We start from the raw sequence: 19,968 nt of genomic DNA, 5'->3' as shown, positions 1-19,968 counted from the left end.
AGGTTTCATCCCAAGCAGCACAAGGAAAAAACAACAACAGCAACAAAAAAACCCAGAGTGATAGCATGTATCCTGTTCCTTGTTTAGGAATTATGGAGTCTGTTGGTTATATTTGAGCTCTCTCTCTTCTAGGTCATCCATGCCTGGCTTATTGTTTCATCTCTGTTGTTGCTGTTCTTTTTTTCATTCATTTACTTGGGGTAAGTAATAAAGTTTCCTGGCCTCTTTATTATTGTGGCATCCTTCACTACCCTTAGAAGTCCATTTTCTCCTTCTACTCTGGGTTCTGTGGATCAAACTCAGGGAGTCAGGCAGGCTTGCCTTTACCCACTGATCTGGTGTAGGAGGTCCTGTCTATGTGTTGCTTTCATTGGTTGAGTAAAGAAGCTGCCTTGGCCTTTTGATAGGACAGCACTTAGGTGGAGTAGACAGAACTGAATGCTGGGAAGAAGGTCAGAGAGAGAGCCGCCATGGAGCTGCCAGGTCAGACATGCTAAATCTTTCCCGGTAAGCCACAACCTCGTGGTGACAAACAGATTATTAAAAATGGGTTGAATCAAGATGTGAGAGTTAGCCAATAAGAGGCTAGAGCTAATGGGCCAGGCAGTATTTAAATGAATACAGTTTCTGTGTGATTATTTCTGGTGTAAACTAGCCAGGTGGAACGAGACCAAAAGCAGGCCCTCTCTCCTCACTACACTGAGCCATCTTGCTGGCCAAGTAGAGGTGGGGAGCTCATGCCATAGCATACATGTGGGCAACTTGGGGGTGCCAGTTCTCCCCTTCTACTGATTAGGTCCTGGGGATAGAACTCCCCTCATCAGACTTCACAAGCGTCCATGCCTGCTGAGTTAACTCAGCAGTGGGGATTTTCTTGTTCTTTGTTTGCAATAAGTAGATGTGTAAGGATTCACAGCAGGGGCTGGAGAGGTGTCTCAATAGTTAATAGCACTGACTATTTTGCAGAGGACTCAGGTTTGGTTCCCAGCACCCTCATGGTGGCTTACAGCCATCTGTAACACAGTTGCTGGGAATCCCCCATCCTCTTCCAACTTCTTCAGGCACCAACCAGATCCACATACCAGTACACATACATATATTCAGACAAAACACTCAGACACATAAAAGAATATGTGTATTTGGGAGGCTGGGGAAATAGCTCAGTTGGTAGAAAGCCATGGATTCCTTTTCCACCACCACATAAGCCTGGTGTGCAAGCAGCGGGATCAGTCAGTAGTTCTAGGTCATCCTCTGTTGCCAATTGAGGGCAAGCCCATCTTCAGCCCTGCGTGACAGTAAAGTGTGCATTAGGTAGCCTCTGGAAGGATACATAAGGCTAATACAGCAGTGCTTTTCCTGGACAACAGAACTATGGACGGGGAGGGAGACCTGTTGTCCATCTTATATTAACTTATGCATATCTCCTGAAGAGTTGAGATTAGCTTGATTTTCCTATTTTTGAAATGATTAGTATAATACACATTGCAACCTCATTCAGAAATATCAACATTTTACTTTATTTTAGAATTTCAAAATAGGAGAAAAATCATCTGGATCGTCCCCTTGGCACACAGTTTGTGCTTAAATATATTTTTTCTCTATAGCTACTTAGGACATCTCCTGTAGTTGCAATCTCTTTAGATGATAGATTTTATTCTCCAGAAGTTAAAATGGTAATTTTCTTCATCTGAAAAAGTTAAGCAGGGTCTGTGGGGAGTTGGTTCATGTGGCACTGTGGGCTGGTCAAGTGTGAGAACCTGGGTTTGGATACCCAGAACCCATGTAGAAACCAGGTATAGTGGCAAGCTCCTATAACCCCAGCAATGGGAGACAGAAATGGATGGATCCCAGGGACTTGCAGGCCAGTCAATCTAGCCAAACAGCAGCAGCAAGTTGTGTGAGAGATGGTGTTTCAAAAAATAAGGTGGATGTCAAGTTTATGCCTCTGCATATGCCCTTGTAGGCAAGCTTACCCATGTATACCACGCAAAGTGCTAAGCATTCTTTTCCTTAAAGGGCTAGGAGTGAGTAAAGGGAGGTCCAGTCATCCTTCTAGAGATTAATAGATGAATCTCCAGCTCTGTTCTCTTTTCCTTTACTGGGATTAAAGGCATGTGTCACCCCCACCCGGGTTCTGGCTGTGTTCTTGGACACTTTTCTCATTAGTGGGATTGGGGTTTGTTTCTTTGTTTCTGTAGCAACAGTGTGTCAGACTATATTCTTTGCATGTGTATTTGTATAAAATTTATGTTTTGTAATGGATACCTTAAGTTTCATTATGAAAATATTTATGTTTCTGCTATAAATCTAATTGGTCCTTTTTTTGTTTGTTTCAGATAGTTTAGGATTTCATAAAATATGGTATAGGCAATATGATTAGTTCTTAATTTTTGCTCTTATTTTTACAGATGTGACCTGTATTCATTCATTAATGTGAATAATGTAATACCTGTTAAAATAAGTTCTGTTTGAGGGAAGTGTGATTTTAAAAAGATGTTACATAAATAACAGTACAGCATTGGCCATGGTAAAAAACATAAAAATGGAATTTGAGAGATAATGTTTCAGAATCTTAGTTCTAAACTATGTAACATGAGATTATTACATAGAAGCCACCTTAAATCCTTGTTTATTTTTCCAGGGAAGTCTTTAAGACCTACAATGTTGCTGTGGACTACATTACAGTTGCTCTACTCATCTGGAATTTTGGTGTGGTGGGGATGATTGCCATTCACTGGAAAGGCCCACTTCGACTGCAGCAGGCGTATCTCATTATGATCAGTGCCCTGATGGCCCTGGTATTTATCAAGTACCTCCCTGAGTGGACCGCATGGCTCATCTTGGCTGTGATTTCAGTATATGGTAAACTCAAGACTGACACTTTGTTCATCACAGAAGTCCTCACTGCTGTGTTTTCCTTCCTCTTCTAGTTCTCTTGATTTAAGGAAAGTCTTAACGGCTATTTCCCATAGCTCTCTAGTGTTCTTTCCTTTTAAAGTGCTGAGGATTTTATCTGGAACTAGTTGGTGCTAGGCACGTACTGTGCCATGAGCCCCATCTCCAGCCCTGAGAGTAAGGACTTGCAGTTTCAACTTGGTGTGTGCCAAATTGATGGGAGGAGCCATAGTTCTCTGGTCAGAAGATTTAGAGTCAATTCTTTCTCTTAGCATATGTTAGGGCCTGGCTTTAGTTTCTGGACAACAGTAAGCAAAAAAGCAAAATAACATCTATAATCAGTAGTTTATTGAGCTTTGATTTCCTTGTAAGTTGGGAACAAGTATGCAGGAATGTAGGAGTTCAGTGAATTGAATATATACTGAGAAGTGCTAGCAGCCGCCTGACACGTAGAATGTTGAGTTTGTTCTTTAAGAATTATTAGGTAATTCTTTATATAAGGCGTGTGTTGTGGCATGAATGTATAGTTCAGAGAACTAACCCTGGAGTCAGTGCTCTCTTTCCTTCAGGCAGGTCCTGGGGGTTGAATGAGCTCAGACTGTCAGGCTTGGTGGCAGATACCTCAGCTGACCCATCTCTCTGCCCCAACTCATTTTTTTTTACTTTTTTTTTTTTTTAAATGTCTGTGAGTGTTTGCCTGTATATCTATGCATGACACACAGGCCTTGCGCCTGCAGCGGCTAGAAGAGGATGCCGTATACTCTAGAACTGAATTTTCATCCAGTTGTGAGCTGCCTTGTGGGTCCTGAGAATTGAACCCAGGTCTATTAGAAGAGCAGCCAGTGATTTTAACCTCTGAGCCACCTTTTATCCCTTCCTCAATTAATTTTTTTAAAATATAACTTCTTTATTTTTATTTCATATGCATTGGTATTTTGCCTGCATATATGTCTGAGTTGAGGGTGTTGGGTCTCCTAGAACTATGTTACAAATAGTTGTGAGCTGCCATATGGGTGCTGGGAATTGAACCCAGGTCCTCTGGAGGAGCAGTTAGTGCTCTTAACCACTCAGCCATCTCTCCAGCCCCTCTTCAATTAATTTGTAAGGTCAAAATCATACAGCAACTTCAGTGGAATCACCCCTTTAAAGATGACATTTTTACTGATGTGGTGTGCACAGCTGTGATCTCAGCACTTGATCAGTAGAGGTAGGAGGACCAGCCGTTTCAAGGTTATCCATAGCTAATATAATAAGTTTGAGACCAACCTGGGCCCTTTAAAACCTTTTTCAAAAAAAAAAAAAATCTAAGAATGAAGTTTACATTTGTAAAACAAGCCCAATGCCTGTTTGTTTATTGTATTTGAAGTTAAATCTACAGAAAGACCTGTGAGTAGAGCACATAACTTGAGGGGTCTCAACCTGGATCAGATTTCAGGGAGTCTAACACCAGGCGGTTCATCATCTGCTTTGTTTAAAACACAGTACAATTTGGGGAAAGGTTTCCAGGCAACAATCAGTCCAATTCCAGGTGCACAATAAAGCTTAAGGTGTACCAACAAAGACCATGTGACCGTGAGGGTGGGTTCTATAGCTAAAGGGCCTAGAATCTAGTGTGATCTCTGACCATAGCATAGAGGTCAGCAGGCCATAAAGTTTTGCAACATCTCCCCTAAGAATGGGTAATGGTTTAGGAAGGGAAAAGTCTGGAATAATCATTCTGGGAAATTAGGGTGAGGTCTGTCTCCGGATACACCAGGTCATTAACAGAATCCATTCACAGCTTTCTGGATGGAATCTAGATATTTGATTTGTATCTCCTCCAGTGAGGAGACACCCCTGTGTGATTAACATTCCTGGTTCCCTTAGTGCTTATCTGTGAGTACAAGGACCTCTGTGCCTACAATAATAACTGGCATAAAAGTTCTCAATAAGAACCTATCATTTTATAGCCAGGCATGGTGGCATGAGAGGCAGAGGCAGGCAGATCTCTGAATTTGAGACCACCCTGGTCTACAGAGGGAGTTCCAGCACAGCCAGGACTGTTACACAGAGAAGCCCTGTCATGAAAAACAAACTAAAACAAAAACCTCTATCAGTTCAATAATAAAATCAAACCTTGGGACTAGAGAGATAGGTCAGTAGTTAAGGGTGCATACCACTCCTGTAGAGGATCAGAACTCAGTTCACGGCACCCACATACATACACATAATTTAAATTTAAAAAATTGTAAACATGCTTTTGGACAATTAAAGATTCTAATTCTTTAACAACTGCTGTGACATGGGTCCTGAAAAAGTCACAATAATACTCTAGTCATGAGTAACAAGGGGACTGGCTTTATTCTGCAGCTCTTGCCCCACATGAAAGCCAAAAAGAGATCCCTTCTCAGAGACTTCTCAGTGCTCACCGTTCTATAGAACATGGACGTATGTGGTGACCTGTAGCCGGAATCTGTCAGTCCCCCTTGAATTGATGGAGAAAAGCCTTTGGGAACAGAGAAGCTAGTCAGAGTTAGAGAAGTCCTTTACTCTGTGCCCCACTCTCATGGAAACTCATCTTAGTGATGCTTTGTAAATCTGCCATCTGTCTGTTTATTGCTAAGCAGCTTGAAGATTACAGAGGTAAAATAACTTGACCTAAAATCTGAATTCTAAGCCTGTCTTATTCTCTCCATACCCCTCAGCCCCCTGCTCATAGCACAGGTGAGACCTCCTCAGAGCTTTGGGTCTTCGGAACATGGAAGAGCTGTGCCCAGTGTTAGATAGTGACTCTCAACTCCGTTTTTTACAAAGCATCAAGATGTTTTGTCAGAAGTGTTCTGAAAACTTTTAAGTAAATTAATTTTCATTCATTTCAGTTGTCCTAAAAATAACTGAATCTATTCATTTCAAAATTCTATAAGGGAAACATGTCATCAAACCAGAATAGTTGCAGGATATGGCCCCTTTAACCCAGTTGAAGATCTCATTAGCTGCCAGCACAGGAAATCCGCTCTCCTCACCTGAACTAATTCGAGTGGAAGTGCTGAGAGCTCTGTGCTGTGTTCTCGCTCTGCAGACGCATGGCCACTGCAGGCCTCTCAGTGGCGTGACGTCGGCTGTCAGGCCTTCCTTTGCAATTTTAGTGTGCCTGTTTGATATTTTTAAATGTTTGAGGTTATTTTCTGAATTTCTAGAACAGAAAATACAAGAAAAATTATAGTTTATGGAAGAAAATGATGTCACATCAGACACAATTTAGGCATATTGCCTCCTCTCTGAGCTGCTATTTTTGTGAAATAGGTCAGTTTTTAGTTCCACATATGTTCTGAGACCTAAATATTTGTGAAGTACTTTATTTGACTGGAAACTGAAAAAAATATTAAACTTTGTCATACAAAGAAGCTATTGTTTTATTTAAATGTGTTGCCCTCTTGTTGCAAGTTCCTTAATTAAGTGTGCTTGCTTTGAGATGCTGGGTATCAAGTTCAGGCTCACATGCTGGACAAGTGCGCCCCCACAGCACACCCCCATTCTGCACTGTCTTTAAAGAAAGGATGCTCTCCTCCAAAGCGTCGGTCTATAATCTGTAGGTGGGATTATTTGAGAATGACTCCCTTCCCCTCGGCTGCCACAGGTTGAAAACTGCTCTAGATAGTTCCTCCTGCTGCTGCTGCCTCTCCTTCCAGCCAAGAGTCGTGTCTAGACCCCAGTAATCATACACTGGAGACTGGGCACACGGCAGGAAGGCCAAAGTGTAATTTACACAGGTCTTCTGTTTCATTTTGTTTAGGTTGCTCTTTTTCTTTCTTAACTTCAAGTGTTTCCATATTTTCCCAGCGCTCCTTTGTCAAATGCATTAACCTGCCCCTCAGTTAAGTCCTTCCCAGCATGTACTCATTTACACAGTTCAGTATATTTTATTGGGTGTCTTTTTTATTTTTCTCTTTCTAGATTTGGTGGCTGTTTTATGCCCCAAAGGTCCACTTCGTATGCTGGTTGAAACGGCTCAGGAAAGAAATGAAACTCTCTTTCCAGCTCTTATCTATTCCTGTAAGTATGCGGAGTGATACTGTGTTAGTGCATTCAGTTTATAGGTGCCCTCTGAGGTCAGAAGTCAGAAGAGAGCATTGGATTCCTGGAACTGGATTTACGATGGTTCTGAGCCACTGTGTGGGTACTGGGAATCAAACATGGGTCCTCTGTAAGAGCAGCCAGTGCATCCATGGCTCTAACCGCTGAGCCATATCTCCAGTTCCAGTGCATTCAGTTTTCTTTCCTTCTTTCTTTCTTTCTTTCTTTCTTTCTTTCTTTCTTTCTTTCTTTCTTTCTTCTTTTTTTTTGTTTTTTTGCAGGGTTTATTTGTTTGTATTTTCAAGGCAGGGTTTCTCTGTGTAGCCTTGGAGCCTATCCTGGATCTCGCTCTGTAGACCAGGTTGTATTTGTTCCTTCACCTGCAGTCTTTTACCGTGTTTTAACCCTCAGTTAATCCTGATTGTTTAACATTTGAGGTGACATCACAGACCAGTGGCTGCAGCCGTAGAGAAGTAATGGCCTTTTGCTTGCTAGCGCAGTGTCCCGGGCTGTAAGAACTCACCAGAAACTTTGTCTTTCTCAACAGCAACAATGGTGTGGCTGGTGAATATGGCCGAAGGAGACCCAGAAGCCCAAAGAAGGGCACCAAAAAGCACCAAGTATAGCGCACAAAGTAGGTGACACTCACTAGTAACTGCCCTAGTTTTACAGGCTCCTTGTCGTGTGTAGATGACTAGTTGAGGTTCTGAAATAGGGATTTAAACCTTCCCTTTGGTCGTGCTCTCTCTCCTTGCTGGAGCTCAGGACAGAGCACTTGCCATTTGAGAAGCCCAGGGCGTAGAGGATGTGTGACAGTGACAGACGTCACAGAATCTCCTAGAAAAGCTGGTCACCCCGGTAAATGCACATAGAACTATTTGTTTTGATTTATTTATTTATTAAGTATACAATGTAATGCTGGCATGGAAGGCACCAGGTCTCATTACAGACGATTGTGAGCCACCATGTGGTTGCTGGGAATTGACCTCAGGACCTCTAGAAGAACAGTCAGTGCTCTTAACCTCTGAGCCATCTCTCCAGCCCCTACATAGAACTAAAAACAATACTTGCCAAGCCACCAGTCCACACTGGACTAAGATGCTGCCGTTAATGTGTATATTTTAAAATAAAAGCTCTCTCTTTCTCGCCCACCCTCCAAATAGATAAGAATGAGAACCCTAACCAAGTGTAGTCAGAACATCTGTAATCTCAGCCTGGAGGTAGAGGTAAGAGGATTGTTAGTTCAGCCTTTGACTATGTAGTGAGAGCCTGTCAACAAAAGGGGGGATGGGGTCAGGGACTCTTCTCTGGCATGTCCAGGGTAACGGAGTGTCTGTCGAGAGGTGAGGTGATGCTCACCTTAAGAAGGTGAAGTACCTTAGTGGATGGGTAATGGTGATGACCAAGGACTGGATTCTAAGAAGACAGTAAGGAAAATCAATTAGAAGCTGTGTCAGAAAGAATTGAGAACGGACTGGAGAGGTGGCTCAGCAGTTAAGAGCACTGACTGCTCTTCCAGAGGATACGGGTTCAATTCCCAGCACCCACATGGCAGCTCACAACTGTCTGTAACTCCAAAATCTGACACCCTCACACAGATATACAAGCAGATAAAACACCAGTGCAAGTAAAATATAAATAAACAAATTTTAAAAGAATTGAATAATGTAGTGTAAAAGTAAAGCAGAAAGAAAATTTCTTAAAAAGACAAAGGAAAGGCTATCCTTTGGAAGTTGAAAAAAAGGGAAAAATAGTTAAGAAAAGAACAGTAGGCCTTGATAGCATTGCTGTTTGGTTACAGAGGCAAAAGAACTGCATCTTGGTGGCTGTGAGAGGAGACTTGATGCTGGAAGCTCAGCTGAGGCTCAGAGCTGTCAGGCCTCATTTTCTCAGGGAGGCAGCAGCACAAGGTGGCATTTGAGGAGTAATAAGTCAAAGGCAAGAGAGGAAGTATTGGAAATGGTTGTTAGAAGCCTAATTTTAAAATACATATGTAAATATATTTTATATGCTTGAGTATTTTGCCTGCATGTATGTATGTGCACATGCATGGTTGGGATCTGCTGAGGGCGTCAGATCCCATGGACTTACGGATGGTTGTGAGCCACCATTTGAGTGCCGAGAGCCAAACCCATCTCTCCAGCCCCAAGTATGGGTGGCATACTGAGCTAAAGGAAAAAAAGACTGTATGTCTTAGGGTTTCTGTTACTGTGAAGAAACCCCATGACCATAGAAACGTGGGAGGAAAGGGTTTATCCAGCTTCCATCTCCACAGCACTGTTCATCACTGGAGGAAGTCAGGACAGGAACCTGGAGACAGGAGCTGATGCAGAGGCCCTGGAGGAGAGCTGCATGGCTGGCTCAGCCTGCTTCCTTACAGAACCAGGGCCACCTGCCCAGAGATGGCACCACCCCCCATGGTCCAGGCCCTCCTGCATCGCTAATTAAGATGCCCAATAGGCTTGCCCACAGCCCGATATTATGGAGGCATTTCTTCAGTTGAGTTTCCCTCCTCTCTGATGACTCTGGCTATGGCAGGTTGACATGGACCCATCCAGCACACTGTATATTATATGAGTATGACTATATTTTTGGTATATTGAGATTTTATTCTTTCAGCAAATGCTGACTTAATACTAGGTGTATGCCCAGTGCTGTCTTAAGCTCTGAGGGTAGAGTACTGAACAGTACATTCCCTGGTGGTATTCACTGTGGTTATAATTTTTGTTCGTGTTTTAATAAATGAAGCTTGCCTGAAGATCAGAGTGCAGAAGTAAGGTACTAGAGGCCAGGGAGGGGTGGCACACACCTTTAATCCCAGGACTTGGGAGACAGAGGCAGAGGGATCCTGTGAGTTCAAGGTCACCCTGGGTTATACAAGATTGAGTCTGTCTAAAATGAAACAGAGCTCACACAAAGGTCATCCCAGCACTTGGGATCACAGGCCTGTAATCCCAGCACTAGGGAGGTGGAGACAGGAGTGATATGGCTGGGTGGAGAGAGGAATGTCAGGTGGGAGGAAACAGGAGCTCAGTGCAGTCTGAGATTTGGTGGACATATTTGTAGCTGAGGATCTCCCCTGCAGTCTGAAGAGACAGTTGGAGGACAGGATCACCCCTTTGGTCTGAGCATCGGTAGAGGTAAAAGAGCTCTCTAGTGGCTGTCTCTCTGCTTCTCTGATCTTAAACATTAACCCCTATATCTGACTCACGGTTTTTATTCTTTTTTTTTTGTTTTGTTTTGTTTTGTTTTGTTTTTGTTTTTCGAGGCAGGGTTTCTCTGAAGCTTTTTTAGAGCCTGTCCTGGAACTAGCTCTTGTAGACCAGGCTGGCCTCGAACTCACAGAGATCCACCTGCCTCTGCCTCCCGAGTGCTGGGATTAAAGGCGTGCGCCACCACCGCCCGGCTACGGTTTTTATTCTTAAGACCAACTAGAGTTTGTGCTACAGTTGACAGGAGCGCAGGCTCTTTACCATTTCCTGCTCCACGGCCTTTGACATCTCCTTGTGGTCATGACAGTTGCAGTGCTGGGCATTATATCCAGACTACATTCAGGGAAGATGGAAGCCATTCCTTCCTTCCTTAAAAAGAGGAAAGAAAGGGGAAATGTCAACACTGTCTACAGTGCCAAGTCACAGTTCCTCAGCTGTAGAGCTTTAATTGGCTGCACTTTCCTCAACCAGGATTCTGCACTCTAGAGTATGAAAGAAATGGCTCTAAGTATTAGAGCTCTAATTGCTGCCTTCTCTCTTAAAGGAACAGAAAGGGAGACACAGGACACTAGTGCTGGGACTGATGATGGTGGCTTCAGTGAGGAATGGGAAGCCCAAAGGGACAGCCACCTGGGGCCTCACCGCTCCACTCCTGAGTCAAGAGCTGCTGTCCAGGAACTTTCCAGCAGTGTCCTAACTAGTGAAGACCCGGAGGAAAGTACGTGTGTCGCCTCTGTCTGCAGTCTTGGGTTTCTTTGAGTGACTGTATTATCCATCTCTTGAGAGTGCATTGAATTGTTCAGGGGAAATAGCTTATTCATGCCATGCAAGCATGAGGACCTGAGTTCAATCTCCAGCTCTCACATTTAAAAAAGAAATAGAAAAAAAATCAGCACAGCTTTAGTGATCCCAGCATTGGGGAGGGAGAGACAGGAGGGTCTGCAGACTCAGGGCCAGTGGGAGACCCTGTCTCCAAACTACGATGCAGAACAACTGAAGAAGACACCAGGTGTCAGCCTTTGGCCTCTTAAACCTGTCAGGTGCATACGAGGTCCTGTCGAGATTCTGCGGTGCAAGTTCTGGCTGTGAGCTAGGCTTTATGTAAAAGTCAGGAGTTATTAATTCAGTTTCTGTGGTTGTTAAGATGGGACAGCAGATCAGTTGGGACTCCTAAAATTCCTGATGTTAAAAAAAAAAGGAAGATAAAGCAAAAAAAAATTTCTGAGGCCTGAATTGTGAATATTGTTTACTGATAGTGAAGTACTATGTGTTTTGATTGATTCGTTTGGCTTTGGTTTTTGAGATAAAGTCTCACCGTGTGAGGCAGACCTCAAACTCCTCCTGATCTTAAGCTGTCCTCCTATTCAGCCTCCTAAGTGGCTCAGAATGTAGATGCATGTCACCACACCTGGCTTGGGGTCATAAATTTGAATTATGAAATCATAGCAGTTAGGTGTGGTGGCACGCACTTGTAGTCCTAGGGCTTGAGTGGCAGAAGCAGTAGGTTCACAAGTTCAAGGCCAACCGGAGCTGTATAACAACATCATCTGGGGAAAAAAACATAGGAAAGAATGACAAGCTTTCTTACATCTTTAATCTTTCTTTTTTTAGGGGGAGTAAAGCTTGGATTGGGAGATTTCATTTTCTACAGTGTTCTGGTTGGTAAAGCCTCAGCCACGGCCAGCGGAGACTGGAACACAACCATAGCCTGCTTTGTGGCCATACTAATCGTAAGTGTGCCCTGGCAAAGATAGGTCAGATGCTGAGTTCCCTGTAACTTTAGGATAAATTTCTTTTAAGTATGTTCATGCACATATACTGTGGAAAATGTGTAGCAAAAAACTTTGGGGAGCCGGATCTTTCCTTCCCCTGGGGCAAGGCCACTGCAGTTTTTGCCCCCATCTGCCCTTCTGTCTCCACTTCCCATACCCCATAGGAGTGATGGGACCACAGGTGAGTGCCCACTACATCCTGCTCTTCATATGTGCTCTTGGGATCAACCTCAGCTTGGCAGGCTTACGTAGCAGTGCTTTTACCTGCTGAGCCATCTCCCTGGCCCTAACAATTTTCTTTGGATTCCAGATAGGCTGAGAATTCCAATCCCTTGAGAATCTTTTTAAAATGGATAATTAGACCCTACCTGAGTAGTTCTTCACTCTGGACACACATTAAAATGGCCTGCTGTTTCCAGCCTAGCTGTGTCTTGTCTGCAAAGAAGTATATTGCTGAGTCTCATAGGCTGCAGCATCATGCGCTTGCTCTTCCTCCACTTGCTTTTGGAATCAGTCCTGTGCTCGTCTTTGTCCCATCCAGATATAGAATAACTACCTTGTTTTGAGTAGTTCTTAAAAATTCTCAGGAAATTACACCTCTTAGACGCTATGTTAAGAGCCTGGTAGCATAGGTGGGAGTTGGCTAGGACTCCCAGTCTATGCGCTGAGCCAGTGCCCAGCGCTCTTATACTGCGCTCGTCCGCCAGGATTGCTTTGGGACGGCAGGTGTGGAGCGAGAGAGGCTGGCCCAGTACAGGATCCCATCTTGTTTATAGTGCCTGTGGCTTTCAGAATTTAGAAAGCTAGGTGTGTTGGTGTACACCTTTAACCCTGGTATTCTGAAAGCAAAGTCAGGTGGCCTTCTGCCTGATTAAATTCTAGGCCATATAGTAAGATCCTATCTTCTTGATTTTGTTTTTTTCGAGACAAGATTTTTCTATAGCTTTGGAGCCTGTCCTGGAGCTCCATTTGAGGCCAGCCTAGGTTGTATGTGATGGTCTTTTAAAAAAAAATCTATTTAATTCAGGCATTGTGCACACTTAGGTCCTGGTACTTAGGAGGCTGAGGCAGGAAAATAAAGAATTTGAGGCCAGTCTGGGCTGTGTATATAAATAAACAAAAAAGCAGCAACTGTATTTTCAGGGAGGGTCACTCTCAGCATGCACAAGGCCCCGGGCATCGCCAGTACAGATTGTTTCTTCCCTCTCATCCCCTCCCATGTCCTCTTTCCTCCCTTTCTCTTGAACCAGCTTTCACTGTGGTGCCCAGGCTGGGCTCAGGTAATCCAGCCTCGGCCTCCTGCATAGCTGGCATGTGCCATAAGGTTCCGTTCCAGAAGCTATGTTTTTCTTTCCTGACTCTAGATTTCATGAGAGTTTTGTTGTAGAAGTTAGGACTGAAGAGAGTATTCACTGTGTGTGGTACTGAGCAGTTGTGTGTGGCCTGCTGCCAATCCTGAGTGTGCATCCCTCCATCCCAACAGGGCCTGTGCCTTACCTTACTGCTGCTCGCCATCTTCAAGAAGGCGCTGCCAGCTCTTCCCATCTCCATCACCTTTGGGCTGGTTTTCTACTTTGCCACGGATTATCTCGTGCAGCCCTTTATGGACCAGCTTGCATTCCATCAATTTTATATCTAGCGTATCTGCAGTTAGAATCCACGGATGTTTCTTCTTTGATGATTAAATACCTAAGGAGGACATACATGACTCTTCCGTGTCCTCATCTAACGAAGTCAAGACTCTAGCTGGACTTTTGCAGCTTCCTTCCACGTCCCCTGGCCACCTGCATTGTTGGACTTTGGGGGGAGACGTCTACCTACAGAAAACGGCTTCTAGCATTCGCCGTTGAAGTGGGCAGGTGTCTCTCCATGCAGACACTACCAGATTTGAGGGACAAAGACAAGAAAATGTGCTGGACCAAGAAGTTGTGTTCTGCCAGGAGTGTGACCCTTGGGCACGGAGATTTTGCCAGCACTGGGAACCCTCAAAAGGCTAAATGAAGTGGTGTGAACCAAGCAGAACTTCCATCTTCTCCACCATGTTGGAAATAAAACCTGTATTAGCTGAATCCTGCACTGTCCAGAGGTTCTGTGAGGAGGGAACACTGGGCCTGGGCCTCACTCGTGGGCTCTTTTGCTGCCCACTTGTAAGTTTAAATAAGGGCACCACCCCCCACAAACTCCCACTCCTGTCACAACTGTGGTGTTGACCATTTTTGTTCTCAGGCACTGACTCGTTATCATCTGTGGTTGCGGCTTCTTCCCAAGGCCAGGCTGGACGAATTTGGGGTTGCTTTATTCTGAGAGTCATATCCTCAGGTTCCAAAGTTTATAATTTCTGGAAGTTATGGAATTATTGCTCGATAGTACTCTGTCTTCCTTAAGTAAGCTCTGGATTTTCCACAGCCTCTTCATTGTTAGACATACTTGCGAGCTTACTTCACCCCTGACGCTTCTCCCTCTCCCTCCCTTGTCCCTGCAGCAGTCCCTATTGACAGCAGACAGGGCAGCTCTGGGAGGTAGCAAATGACCCTGATGACCCAGGGTCCTGACCTCACATGATGCAAATGATATGTGTCGAGTCAGTGCTGCAGCCTGTCATCTGACCCCTCGGAGGCAGACAGGACCAAAGCGCAGGCTGGCTGGTGAAGTGCTCCAGCCTGGTGTTTCTTCTGTCACGGCAACCCTCTGTCAGGGTCAGAGTTCAAACTAGGACTGGGGTAGAACTCAGTGGTAGAATATTTGTCTAGCAAGACCCGGGTTCATTCCCCAGCATTGGAAAAGAAAATAAAACTACAGAATTTGAATTAATGTCCAATGCCAGTAGTTTCTCAGTTCATGAACCAATTGTGTCTAACAAGGCAAGAGTTTGGTGAAAAACTGTTCTTGGTTAGCTGTGGAGAACCTGGAGTCACCAAGGGCAGGGGCCTCCCACAGGCGTGGGTCAGTGTGCTCACCTCACAGGCGGGTATGAAGGGCGGGGCTGTGCTACGGAGGTCACAGGTGAGCTCAGGTGCTGTGGGTCAGTTTGGCAGTATGCACAGACTGAGCAGGAGTGGCCTCAGCCAGGAGATCAGCTGGGCAATGTGAAAAACTTTGATGGTGGGTCAAGAAATGCTTGTTAGCTCTCTCCCAGACTAGCCTGTGAGCCAGTTTGGGCTTCTCTTTATTCATTTTGGGTCACAGTAGTGTGTGTGTGTGTGTGTGTGTGTGTGTGTGTGCGTGTGCATGTGCGTGTGCGCTCACACGTGTGAGAGGGGGCACAGTTGATGACACCTGGTGTTTGGGGCATGCTAGCAAGTGCTCCACTAATGGGCTAACTCAGCCTGGGGAAATTCTAGTAAGAATTCGACTTTAGGAGTCAGGCCTAATCCCTCACTGGGAAGGTGGAGACAGATCTTTGGGCTTGCTGGCCAGCTAGCCTAGCCTCATCAAGGTCTAGGCCAATGAAAGGCCCTGTGTCAAAAAGCAAGGTGGGTGGCTCCTGAGGAACAATACCCACACAAACGCACACACATAAGAGCTGAGGGTGTGTCTTTCTGGTAAAGCACGGGTGCTCAGCACCCTCGGGGCCCTCATCTTACCTGATGAGAAGAAAACTAGGAGCCACACGAGAAAGAGGGACTTGGATAGAAGGTACTGTTTATTATTGTACGCACACGCTCCAGCCCATACATGGAGGTCAGAGATCAGCCCTGTGCTATCTCGGCTCTCTCTACATTTACATGGGTGCTGAGGCTCAGACTCGGGCCACCAGGTGCTGCCCAGCCATCTTTTTACCCCCCTTTGCCCGGACAGCAGAATGGAAGTCACAGCCTTTTGATTCAAGGCGCTTTTGTGGCTCTCAGCCAGAGCAGCTTGTGTAAGGGTCCAAGTGTTTCGTTGTCTTTCATGGACAAGTGGATCCATCCAGGCTGTGTTTGTGTGTGGGTATTAAAGCCCAGGAGAGGAGTGGCTGCAAGCCACACCTGGGATAACGTCACTGAATCCAACCTGCTTAGTGGAAAACCGGTGGAGAGAAAAGCAGTAGCTCTGGGGCTCAGGTCTGATGCTTACAGGATACAGCATTTTTGGGCAGAAGGCCAGCTGCAGTTGGCCGGAGGGAAGGACTCTTTCCTGTTTTTGATCCTGCTGGGCTAGAGGGGTCCTGGGGCCACAGCTTTTACTCTCAGTGACTACATTTCTCCAAGAGAAAAAAAATGGGGAAAGAACAACAGCCAAAAGCAATCTGTCAGCTTCACCACAAAGGAGCAGTTTGTTTTAAACTTGGCTGGAGAGTTCAGTGTCCTTTTGCGATGGGTGCCGAAGTGTTTGCTGCTTGTCCTGTCTGTGGTTTTAAGCCAATGTATGTGTGCGTGATAAGGTCTCCTGTGTAAGCACAGGTTGGACTCAAATTTATGATCCTTCTGCCTTCACCTTACAAATACTAGGATCACACAGACATGAGCCGCCATGCTGAGTCATGTATGTATATAATATATACATTACATTTATTTACTGTGTGTGTAGGCATGGAGCATGTGCTCATGAGGTCAAAGGATAAACAACAGCAGTTGCTTCTCTGCTCCCATCATGCGGGTTCCAGGGATCGAACTCGGATCCTTAGGCTTGGAGGCCTATGCTTTTTACCCACTGAGTCATCTTGCTGGCCCTGTGTGTGTTCTTGATCCTATTTGTTAAACTGCCAAACAAGGTCTTCCACGGTCAGACTTGTAAGGGAAGTAAGTCTCCGTCCCCGACCCACAGAGGCTTTGCACTGGTGACCGTTTGTGACCTCACCCTGGAAGAAAAGCTGAGACACAGGTGTTATTCAGTATCCTGTGTGCTTGGCATGGCACAGGACTCGAAGGCTGCAGAGATGAGCCAGAGCCTTGCCTGTCCTCTTCCCTCGCTGCCTTCGTCCCTCGACTTCCCCTTCCCCTTCTGAAGGAAGGCTATCCTCAGATTCATTACGTAGCTGAGGGTGTTCCTGAACCTCAGCCCTTCTGCTTCTCCCTCCGAAGAGCTGGGTTACCCACACGCACCACTGTGTCCAGTTTACTCTGTGCGGGGGATCAAACCTGGGCCAATTGAGTTACATCCCTAGATCCCACACACGTCTTGACGGCTCTTAACTACTTTTGACCACTGAGGCTTACGAAAGGGATGCTATCAATAAGGTGACGTCATTCCCTCAGAAATCTGTTCTTTCAGCGAGCCCCCTTGGATCCTTGATGCTCAGTTTGAGGATAGCTCAGGAACTGGATATCTGCTTCCACCCTCAGGATGGAAATAGGTGTCATATCTTGCTAAGATAGAGTTCAAAAGCAATCCTGGCGTCTTCTCTTGTCTTTAGGTTATCCAAGCACAGGCAGATTTAAAAAAGGAAAAAGGCACCGGTTTTTGTTCTTCCCAGCCCTCATGGATAGTGCCAGCTAGATACCCGCAGGCTGCCACATCTCAGGGTCCTCTGCACCTCATCAGTCTACACATCTGATAGGAAACCATAATTTGCATATTGCAAAGCCCATCTTGGTGCTGAAATGAACCCTTTCTTGAATGTCAAAGCCATTTCCAGGTGTGTGGGGTAGCAATGTGCCTCTCTTCGGATGCAGGGGCCCCCTCTGACCCTGCCAGGTAGTGCTAGCCCTTGCCTGCACAGTAGGAAGGGTTTCCCTGAAAGCACTTGTATTCAAACGCATACTTGTGGAAGGCTGATGCAGAGTGGCAAGTGCCAGGGTGAGCTTTGCCAAAGTATTCTTTACTCTCACATGGTCACTGCCTGGCTTCTCCTGCTATGGGTAATAATTTGTACATAACAGACTGTGAATATAACTTTTTAAATAAATACTTTCAAACTCTTGGTAAGATATAATTTTGATAATGATTGCAGATTTTCTTCCTGTATTTGTCAAATGAATAAAGAATGCGTGAGCCAGTGGTGCTAGTTTTCTTCCAAGGAGCATTGGGATGCGGAAGCCTGTGCACTGGTTCACAGGTGCCAAGACACCTTGGAGCTTACTGTTCTCTATCTGTAGCAAGCACTATGGATTGTAGCAGAGCCACACCCTTAAAGGTGCAACATCCCATCTGTTTCTAACTGCTGTTCGTGGTTCTGTATTACAGATCTATGGTTCAGCAGCCACAGATAAGTAATTTGAAAAACAAAACATTGCATTTGTATCAAACACACAGAATACTCAACATTTCCTAAATGAAACCACATTTATTAGCAGTCTATATTCTAAATAGCTCAAAGCTGGGCATGATACATACCTGTACACTCAGTACTTAGGAAGTTGAGCCAAGAGGATTGCTATGGGTTCAAGGCCAGCCTGGGCTACACAAGACATTGTCTCAAACAAAACAAAGCAGAAACACCTGGCCGTGGTGGTGCACACCTTTAATCCCAGCACTTGGGAGGCAGAAACAGGCATATCTCTGTGAGTTCAAGACCATCCTGGTCTACAGAGTGAGTTCCAGGCCAGCCAAGGCTATGTGGTGAGACTGTTGAGGAGCAGGGAGGGATTGCTACAAGCCTCACTAGTGGAGAAATGCACTCTTGCTTTCATTAGGTGCTGCCCCTACCTCTCTCTCTGTCCTGAAGTCAGAGACATCTCCATTTCTGAGCTGTGAATAAATACATGATGGGGGTTTGTGCAGTGGCTCAGCAGGTGGAGGTGCAAGCCTGATGACGTGAATGTGATCGCTGGAACCCACCTCGTAGAGAGAATGGACTCCTGCAGCAGCCATACAAAGAATCCTACACCATTAGCTCCGGCAGGGGAAGCCACAGCGTGCCATTGTCCTCAGAAGGAGCAGCTCAAAGGTAGAGCCAGGTGTGGGAGTGCACACTATAATCCCAACACTTAGGAGACAGAGGCCGAAGAGCCAATTTAAATCCAGGGCCAGTCAGACTAGTGGGTAGCTAGCACCTGCCTAAAAAAAAAAAAAAAAAAAGGGGGGGGGGGAATGGCTAGTCATGCCCCAACCCAAACATCCAGAATCCAAATGCTCACTCCTGTCTTAGGGTTTCTGCTGCTGTGAAGAGACACCATGACCATGGCAACTCTTAGGAAACATTTAACGGGTGGCTTACAGTTTGAGTTTTAGTCCGTTGTCATCCTGGTAGGACATGGCAGCATGCAGGTATGTAGAAGGGAGCAGCGGAGGGCTGCTTCCCGCCACCCAGCTAGCTTTACCCAAAATAATTACACGGAAACTGTATTCTTTTAAACACTGCCTGGCCCATTAGTTTCAGCCTCTTATTGGCTAATTCTCACATCTTGCTTAACCCATTTCTATTAATGTGTGTAGCACCACGAGGTGGTAGCTTACGAGGAGCGATCTTAACTTGAGTCTGTCTCGGAGAGGAGAGGCATGGCGACTGCCTGAGGCGTCTGCCTGACTCTGCTTTCTTTCTCCCACAATTCTGTCTACTTCGCCTACCTAATTTTCTGTCCTATTAAAGGGCCAAGGCAGTTTCTTTATTAACCAATGAAAGTAACACATAGACAGATGACCCTCCTCCATCACAGGTAGACATGGTGCTGGAGGAACTGAGAGTTTTACATCTTGATATACAGGCAACAGGGAGTGAAATGAGACACTGGGTGTGGTTTGAGCATAGGAGACCTCACTACCCACCCCCACAAAGACACTCTTCCTCCAGCAAGGCCACACCTCACACCTGCTAGTACCACTACCTTTGGGGGCCATTTCAACACATTGAGGTATCATTTGTTTTCCTGAACCTTGAAGGCGGTGGTACCGTATTCTGTTAAAGGCTCATGGCTTGTCTGCCTCAGCTGGGAGCAGTTCTGGATGTTAGGAGCCCTGCATGGAAGACAGAGAGCAAGCCTGCATTCCTCTCATCGGCAGGTAAGGACCACTGCTCTGTCAGCCAATGTCACACACACCGCATCTTAGGGGTCGGAGACAACTCAGGATCTAGCTAAAGAGGCCATCACAATGGTTCAACAGGTTAAAGCACTTCACATAACCTGAGCGTCACTGCCAGATCTACACAGCGGAGGGAGAAAACCAGCTTTAGAAAG

General features: G+C 45.4%; 1 protein-coding gene across 1 annotated transcript in view; it reads left to right on the top strand.

The window, feature by feature from the left end:
- Positions 1-14,001, top strand: part of Psen1 (presenilin 1) — a 46,061-nt gene extending 32,060 nt beyond the window's left edge. Inside the window, exons 6-12 of the mRNA XM_038336040.2 lie at positions 133-200; positions 2,642-2,862; positions 6,829-6,927; positions 7,496-7,582; positions 10,705-10,878; positions 11,772-11,890; positions 13,416-14,001. Coding sequence (XP_038191968.1) covers positions 133-200; positions 2,642-2,862; positions 6,829-6,927; positions 7,496-7,582; positions 10,705-10,878; positions 11,772-11,890; positions 13,416-13,571 — 924 coding nt within the window. The 3' untranslated portion in view covers positions 13,572-14,001. The remainder of the gene's footprint in view (positions 1-132; positions 201-2,641; positions 2,863-6,828; positions 6,928-7,495; positions 7,583-10,704; positions 10,879-11,771; positions 11,891-13,415) is intronic.
- Positions 14,002-19,968: the final 5,967 nt, after the last annotated feature.

Source organism: Arvicola amphibius, chromosome 7 (genome assembly GCF_903992535.2).
Source record: "Arvicola amphibius chromosome 7, mArvAmp1.2, whole genome shotgun sequence".
NCBI lineage: Eukaryota > Metazoa > Chordata > Mammalia > Rodentia > Cricetidae > Arvicola > Arvicola amphibius.
Note: the sequence above shows the minus strand (reverse complement) of the source record. Positions and strands in the feature narration are given on the sequence as shown.